This window comes from Nothoprocta perdicaria, unplaced genomic scaffold (assembly GCF_003342845.1).
Source record: "Nothoprocta perdicaria isolate Ctin4 unplaced genomic scaffold, notPer1 scaffold_218, whole genome shotgun sequence".
Taxonomy (NCBI): Eukaryota; Metazoa; Chordata; class Aves; order Tinamiformes; family Tinamidae; genus Nothoprocta; species Nothoprocta perdicaria.
The window spans coordinates 1,197,439-1,205,040 of record NW_020455399.1 but is presented as its reverse complement, the minus strand read 5'-3'; the positions used below and the strand labels follow the sequence as shown (position 1 = coordinate 1,205,040).

The window sequence follows — 7,602 nt, the reverse complement described above, 5'->3', positions numbered from 1 at the left end:
CGGGAGGGCAGGGTGTGGAGGGAACGACCCGCCGCCGCCGCCCCTCACCTTGCAGGCCTGGTAGCTCTCGAAGGCGCGCAGCGCGCTCTCCGTGAGCTTCACGTGGAAGACGGAGACGCGGGTGCCGCGGCCGAGGCGGCCGCACGACAGCCCGTACCCGCGCTCCGCCTGCAGCGCCGCCATCTTGGGACCGTCTCCCCCTCCGCGCCGGGGCCGCCCGCCGCCGCCGCCGACACGCCCCCCGCCGCCTCATGCATTATTCATGAGGCGCCCGCGGCCACGCCCACCGCGGAGTTGCCTGTTGCTGGGGCAAGGAGGTGGGCAGCRCGCGCCGCCATTGGCCCGCGCGGCCGGGCCGCCGCGCGCCATTGGCAGGCGGCGGGAGGAGGCGGGGGTATGCAAATGAGAGCCGCGGGGCATGGCGGGGAGGGTGGTTTRGGGCAGCCCTCCAGCGCTGGAGGACCTGGGGGGGCGTCAACGGGAACCCCCCTCCCCGGGGACCCCCCCCGGGAATGGCCCCGGGGGGGGGGTCTGAGCAKCCCCGGGGGAGCCCACATCACCCCCCCGCGCAGGGCCTGGGGTCTGGGGGGGGGTCCATAGGACCTCGGGACCCTCCTCCCCATGGGGGGCGCCATGGGCTGTTTGGCCCCYATTCCAAAGCTCAGGAATGTGGAGCCCTCCAAGGACTCCGGCTTTGGAGCAGGTGCCGGAGCCAGCGTGGGAATTCCGGCTGCCCACACGGTCGGACACCAACACCGGGGACCCCTCCCCAAACTGCAACGAAGACTCAGCCGGAGGGAAGGCACCCCCCTCCAGCTCCCAACTTGCAGAAGGGGGGCTCAGCATCCAGCCCCCCCCCCCCGGATAAAGCCCTATCCATGAAGGAATTGTCCTAATTTATTGGGAATTTCACAGTCATGGGGCGGGCGGGCGGCCGAGCCAGGCCGGGGGACGCGGCGCCCCGGGGTGGGGGGACGTAGTGGCCCCGGGGTGGGGGGGTCACGGCCCTCGCGCCCCCCACACACATTCTTTGGCTTCCTTGCACATTGCAGAGGCCGGAGCGGCCCGTCCGCGCACGGAGACCGGGGGGCGTCCGGGGGGGTCCGGCACCGGGAGCTCGTCCTTCCTCATCAGTTCCTGGCCGCGATGACGACGGACAAGGCGACGCCGCCGAGCGCGATGGCCGTGGCGCCGAAGAGCCACTTCCAGGGAATGGCCTGCGGAGGAGGGAAGAGGGTGACGGATTGGGACAGCGCAGCCCAAAAAGGCCACGCGCCACTCGCCCGGCCACGCGGCCCTGTTGGGGACAGCGCGGGGGTCCCGCCAGCCTTACCCAGGGCAGCTTGTCCCGGCACTTGGCCGGGGCGCCGCCGGGGTTGCCCAGCATCTTCCTGTACATCTCCGTCTCCACGCTCTTCTGGTCCGCGTGCTTCTTCACCAGCTTGGAGAGCTCGGCGTGGATGGTCTGCAAGGAGGGCACGGGGCTGCCGGCACGGCTCCCGGGCACCACGGCACCGGGCGGGGGGATTTTCCTGCTTTAATGCTCCGTAATTCCCGACTCGGGGACAGAGCTTGGCCGCATCTGCCTGGACGTGGGCCAGGGGATGCGGAGACGTGGGATCGCAGCAAGAGCAGCGAGCGGCGGCGCGCTGGAGCGCTCCGATCCACGGGAATCGGTGCATTTGGARGGAGCTTGGCGGCACCAAGCACTCCCACCCTGCAGCGGGTGGAATGAGGGGCTCGGGGGGCTACAATCCGGGCCCGGAGCCGGCGGCTCCTCCCGATCCCGATCCCGGGGAGCGGCGGCTGGGACCCCGTGTCCGGCGCCGGGCGCGGAGGACGCGGCGGCCGCGCGGTGCCCTCTGCTGGGGACGCGGCGCTCCGGGCRCCTCCCGCATCCCGACCCATCACCGGCACCGCCGACCATCGGGGCGCTCGCCGCRACGTCCCGCGGGTGCCGAGCGGCCGCCCGCAGCACCCGCTTCCTCGGCCAGGGCAGGTGGAGCCGTTCCCGGCTCTGTTTGCACCWGCGGGAGCCCCTCGGAGCACGCGGCCACTTCCCAGGGATCCCTGACACCAGCTGCAGCAGCTGGGAAGTTGCTGTTCCCATGCTAGGCTTTTGGATATTTTCTTTCCTCTTCCTAATTAAAAGCTCCTGCTGGCACAGGGAGGCTCCTGGTGAGCAGCTCCGCCCGCGATCCCTGCTGCTCCCTCGCYAGGATCCTGCTCCCACTGCCCTGCCTGGAGCACCTCGTTGCTCAGAGGCTCCTCCTGCTTGGGGCCTCCAGGGATGGGAAAACATGAGGCTAACAAGGACGCTCGGGGAAAGGCCCAAGAAAAAGGCGGATAAAACAAGCCAGGATTGAAGCCTGTTGGTGCAGCTGGGCGCCCTGCTCCAAGCTGGCTCCTTTCCCTCCGCATCCATCCCCACAGCTGATCATTAACCAGCCAGGAATTCCTGACGCAGGGAGCGCTCTCTYCTCAGCATGGACGCAGGGGCCGGGGCTGCTCCCGGCGCTCTGGCGGGACACGGGGACGCGGCCGCGCTCTTCCCGCGGCGCTGCAGCCGCCCGCCCGAGCGGCGCTGGCRGGAGCCTCCGTGCTGGGCACGTGAGTCCTGCTGCTTCCAGGAGCAAAGGGCAGCGGGAGCATCATCACGCGGAGATAAGGTCCCTGCCAGCGCCGCCCTCGTGCCCGGGCGCTGGCACGCACTGCACCACGGCACCGCCGAGCCCTGCGGTTCTGCAGAGCCGAGGGTCGGGGCTGGCAAAGCCCAGCTYTGCAGAGCTCCCGGCGCCTACCTTGTTCGAAGGCTCCAGCTTCAAAGCCGCCTTGAGGATGGGGATGGCCTCGCGGTACTCGCCCTGCTGGGCCAGGACCTGGCACGGGGGGACACGGCGCTGAGCACGGGGCTGGCCTGGCCCCCTGCCCCCAGCAGGGCCCACCCTCACCTTGCCCTTTCGGAACAGGGCCTTGATGTTCCCGGGCTGGTGCTCCAGGACCAGGTTACAGGACTTGAGCGCTGCCTCGTAATGGTCCAGTTTGAGCTGGGAGGCYGCCAGGTTGTTCAGACACTTCACCTTCACGTCCAGCAGCTCGGCCTCCTCCTCGGGGCTAAAATCAACTACAATGATCCCCGGTTAGCCAAGGAGGCAGGAGCGCCTTCCCATTCGGAAGGCCCCCGGCCACGGTGGCTACCTTTGGAGCTGGAGCCGATGACCTTGAGGGCGATGTCGTAGGAGTTGATGGCCAGCACGTAGTCTGCCCGCTGGTAATAGAAGTTGCCGCGCTCCCGCTTGCGGTTGGCCAGCGCTATCTTCTCCTTCCCGGGGAGCAGCTCCAGGTCCGGCGCATCCCGAGCCTCCAGCAGCTCCACCTCCAGGGTGAGGGCCGCGTCGGGTGGGATGTCGGGGCTCCTGCATCAAGGAGGGCACCTCAGGGCTCTTGCAAAGGAAGGGCTGGGCTGCCRGCCATCCCTGGTGCCAGGTCCCCACATACCGCAGCGCTCACCTGCCCTGCGAGCCGTAGCAGTACTTGGCATCCGACACGATCAAGGCCGTTTCTCCCATTTCCAGGAGCTGCACGCACAGGTCCAGGGCCTAAACAGAAGAGTTTTGTACCAGGTGCTGAGCAAAGGGTCCTGCCCATCCGGAGACGCTTCCCAGCCCACGAGGCGGCACAAGACCCCTCCAGTGTCCCTGTCACCCGCCACGCGGCTCCCACCTGCAGGACRTCGCAGTCGCCCAGCGTGAAGGTGAGACGCGGCTCCTGCTCCACCACGGTGCCGTCCTCCCGCGTGGCCTTGAGGCGCACGGTGACATCCTGGCCCTTGTGCGGGCGGCTCTCCTCCCCCTGGCCCGGCACCAGTGTCTTCTTCCGGAGCAAACCGTTCCCTGCACGAGGGGAAGGTTGGAAACGCATCAATAGTGATCAGATACGGCCTGGTACTGAGTTATCCCGCTGCGCCGCGTGCCAGCCGGCATCCCTGCAGCGGGAAGAGCCGCCACGTCGCCATCCCAAGCGATGGCTCCCTGCAAACCACAACCCAAGAGCAGCTTCTGCCCTCCGAGCGCGGACCCGCCTGTCCGGTCCTTCCGGCACTGCCACATCCCGCCAGGAAAGGCCTCCCAGCTCCACGGGCCAGCTCAGCACCCTGGACGGGAGCGGAAGGTGCAGCGGACGCTGCTTCTGTAGCCTCCTACCCAAGACATCGAGCCATTCCTGCGGCTCCTCCGCGTCCTGCGCCGGGGCCTGCTCCGGGACACCCTCCTTTGCCGGTGTCCTGCCCCGGCCCACGTCCTCCAGCGGCGGCAGCTCACTCAGGTCRTCCTCCTCGTCCTCCAACACCTCAAAATCCTCCCCGCTGTCAAGCGGCGAGGCGCCGGCCCCGGCGAGCTCGGCGGCGGACAGCTCGGTGCCGCTGTCGCCCCAGTCCGGGGAGCTGCTGCTCTGCTCCTCCCCGCTGGAAGCCATGGCTGTGGAGCCGGGACAGGAGGGCACTGCGGGAGAGGCGGGAGACGTCGGTGCTTCCGTGGGGACAACGGTGGCACCCACCCGTTTGTCCGGAGCGGGGTGACCAGAAACAGGATGAGAACCTCGTGGGGCTTCCCCAAGGAGGCGACGGCCGCCGGGAACGGGGGGACTGGATAGGGAGCACCCCGGGAACTGGGAGGGGAGGCGACAGGGGACACCCTGCAGCCGCACGGGGAGTCCCGGGCTCCGGGAACGCGGGGGACGGGGCAGGGGACACCCCGAAAGCCTCGTGGAGGGTCCGGGTGCCGGCGCAGCCCCCGCCGCGCTCGGGGGTCCCCGCCACGTGTTTCCCGCCGGCGCGCGCGCGCGCCCCCCACGTCACCGCCTACGTCACGCGCCGGGGATCCCCCCCCTAGCAACGGGCGCCGCCGCGCGCGCCCCCCGCCGCTCCCACCTGCCCCGCGAGCCGGCCGCCGCCGGCCCCGCCCCCTCGCTCCCATTGGATAGCCGCGCCCCGCCGCCGCGACGCCATTGGGCGGAGCTGTTGCTCGTCATCGCGGCGCCGCGAAGCCTTAAAGGGGCCGCGCTACAGCTCCCGGTGCAGCGGGGGAGCCCCTCTCCCGGGGGTCGCTCGCGCCGCGGCAGCATCGCGGAGCCGTTCGCGGTACCGGGCACTGGGGGCCTTACCGTGCGCGGGGGGCGGGGAGCCACCCTCCGCCTCCCGCGGGCCAGCGGCCGCCACTTCCGGCAGGGCGCCGTGACGCAAGGGCGCGCTGACGTCACGGAGCCGCGCGCTGCGTGACCCGCACCCCGGAAGCGCGGCGGGACCCCCCCCACACACACACACGTTCCCGGTGCCGCCATGTGAGGCCGCGGGCTCCGGACCCAGGTGCCGCCCGGGACCCCGCAGCCTCTCACCGGCAGCCAGGGGACGGGGCGGCCCCGGGACCGGGGGGCTCCGTTGGCGGGGCGGGGGCGGTGTCGGCGGCCGGGACATGGCGGGACGGGGAGGGGGCTCCATTACCGGGAACGGGATAGGGAAGGGGGGGATCCGGTACCGGGACCTGGGGGAAAGGGGGCCCAGGAACAGGGAGTGGCAGAGCCGGGGGGACCCTAACGAGGACCAGGGTGGGGGGCCCCGTTACCGGGATGTACCGGGGGGGTCCGTGACCGCTCCCGGGCTCGAGGGGGCCCCGGGGCCGCCACCCGACGCGGTGCCGGCCCCGCAGGCGGCGGCGCGATGGAGCCCTCGGCCTCGCGCGTCTTCTGCAGCCGCGTGCTGGGCATGGTCAACGCCGAGGACGTCAACGCCATCATCCAGGCGCAGAAGAACATGTGAGCGCCGGGGACACGGGGGGACACGGCGATGGGGGGACACGGGGATGGGGTCCGGGCGGTCCTCGGGGGGCGCCTGCCCAGCCCCGCYGCCGCCCGGCCAGGCTGGATCGCTTCGAGAAGACCAACGAGATGCTGCTCAACTTCAACAACCTGTCGAGCGTGCGCATGCAGCAGATGGGCGAGCGCTTCGTGCACCACACCAGGACGCTGGTGGAGATGAAGAAGGACCTGGACAGCATCTTCCGCAGGATCAGGTGGGGCCGGCGGCGCGGCGGCGCGCGACGGGCGCGCGCCCGGTGGCGTTACCGCCGCGCTCCGCTCTGTCCTTGCAGGACGCTGAAGGCGAAGCTGGCCAAGCAGTACCCGGAGGCCTTCAGCAGTGAGTGATTGCTCCGTGTTAGGTCTGACCTGCCGCTTGAGGCTCCGCTTTTGGAGCTGCGCTTTTCCGTTTCTGGCGTGAGAAATCGTGTCCTGATGGATACGGGGGTCCTGGGTTGGGTGCTCTACAGGAGACACCCAACACGTGGCTGCTGCTGTGAAAGGGCTTTATTCTCTTAAACCTCTTGTGAGAGGATATAAAGCCGCCTGGAAGGCCTTTATGCTCTTGAATAAACCCATGTGAGGTTACAGAGCTGCCGTGGCCACTAATTGAGGGGACATCAGTTACCTGTTGATGATCTAGGGACCCGTGGAGCCTGAATGAGCAGGTTCTTCGTGGCGTTTGTGCCAGAGCCTCTCTCRTACCTGGGGGTCCCCGGGCTCGTGTCGTCCTGGCGTCAAACCCAAGAGCGTCTTCCCTTGCAGACATCCACGAATCCCCGATTCTCGACGACGACGACGACTTCGACCCTGTCCCCAAGAGCACCACGACCACCATCGCTACCTCCGAGCAGAGCACCGAGTCGTGCGACACGAGCCCCGACATCATCTCTCCCACCACGAGTCAGGATTTTGAGGATCTATCGCAAGGCCGGTGCCACTCGCCGGCCGTCAACGGACAGAGTCTAACAGACGAAGAAGCCCCCGACGACCTGGACTAGGGGAGCCGGCGCCGCGGCCCCAGCCGGCCCGGGCGCTCCCCATCCCGTGTTTRTATTCCTGTCTCGGCTTGGCCCTGGGTTTTTGGGGAAGACGGCCGAGAGGTGACAGCCGAGCCGAGAGGAGGCTCCTTGGGCCTCTCGCCTGCCACCGTCGCGCGTTCCCCGCTCCGGGCGCATCAGTAAAGCGTGGATTTGAAACCGCTCTTGTCCTCGCTCGGTGSTGTGTGCGGGGCAGCCGCAAAGCCCCGAATTTGGGGGAGATTGGGGCCTTTTGGAACGGAGGAGCTAAGGAAGAGGGGAGCAAAGGCCTTTCCTGCTCCTTCCGTGCTCCGTTTCTCTGTGTGCTCGGTCATCCCGGTGGAGGTTGTGGCCACCGGCTCCTGCGGGCTCTCCCAGGGCTTTGGGATGATGCTGTGGGGCTGGGCAACRAGGCGCAGAGCCCGTTTTGGGGCAGATAGCCGGGATTTAGGGTGTGAGGCTGGGCTGGGAGGCGCAGAGCCCGTTTTGGGGCAGATATCCGGGGTTTGGGGGGAGGCTGTGGGGTGAGTGGCCGTGTAGGGCTGGGCTATGGGCCCAGGGCCGGTTTTGGGGCAGGACCCAAGGGTTGGGGGCCAAGGTGGGGCGGGTTTTGGGGTGAGCGGGGCCCACAGATCAGACATGACCAGGGCTGAGCCCCTTTTGGGGCAAGACTCCGGGGTTTGGGGCCTGGCTGTGGGGACTGGATACGGGCTTAGTGTGGGGCTTGGTGCCG

General features: G+C 69.1%; 3 protein-coding genes across 3 annotated transcripts in view; 1 reads left to right on the top strand and 2 right to left on the bottom strand.

The window, feature by feature from the left end:
• Positions 1-183, bottom strand: part of ELL (elongation factor for RNA polymerase II) — a 45,291-nt gene extending 45,108 nt beyond the window's left edge. Inside the window, exon 1 of the mRNA XM_026038871.1 lies at positions 49-183. Within this exon, the coding sequence (XP_025894656.1) occupies positions 49-183 (135 nt within the window). The remainder of the gene's footprint in view (positions 1-48) is intronic.
• Positions 184-1,124: 941 nt separating this feature from the next.
• Positions 1,125-4,498, bottom strand: FKBP8 (FK506 binding protein 8). The gene is made up of 8 exons (XM_026038832.1): positions 4,203-4,498; positions 3,724-3,893; positions 3,511-3,599; positions 3,199-3,416; positions 2,952-3,124; positions 2,802-2,879; positions 1,334-1,465; positions 1,125-1,217 (listed from the first exon to the last, which is right to left on the bottom strand). Exons 1-8 carry the CDS (start codon positions 4,471-4,473, stop codon positions 1,131-1,133), a joined length of 1,218 nt encoding a protein of 405 aa, XP_025894617.1. The 5' UTR covers positions 4,474-4,498; the 3' UTR covers positions 1,125-1,130.
• An 823-nt stretch (positions 4,499-5,321) lies between these two features.
• On the top strand, positions 5,322-6,964 carry KXD1 (KxDL motif containing 1). Its single transcript, XM_026038857.1, has 5 exons — positions 5,322-5,362; positions 5,703-5,808; positions 5,913-6,065; positions 6,144-6,190; positions 6,616-6,964. The coding sequence occupies exons 2-5, from the start codon at positions 5,714-5,716 to the stop codon at positions 6,849-6,851; spliced, it is 531 nt and encodes a 176-aa protein (XP_025894642.1). The 5' UTR covers positions 5,322-5,362; positions 5,703-5,713; the 3' UTR covers positions 6,852-6,964.
• Positions 6,965-7,602: the final 638 nt, after the last annotated feature.

What these genes read in the sequence shown, in the direction of transcription:
- KXD1 (XM_026038857.1), top strand. Translation starts at nt 5,714, where the DNA reads ATGGAGCCCTCGGCCTCGCGCGTCTTCTGCAGCCGCGTGCTGGGCATG. An exon ending in AGCATCTTCCGCAGGATCAG is followed by an intron (nt 6,066 to 6,143) that starts GTGGGGCCGGCG and finishes CTGTCCTTGCAG; the next exon opens with GACGCTGAAGGCGAAGCTGG. An exon ending in GTACCCGGAGGCCTTCAGCA is followed by an intron (nt 6,191 to 6,615) that starts GTGAGTGATTGC and finishes CTTCCCTTGCAG; the next exon opens with ACATCCACGAATCCCCGATT.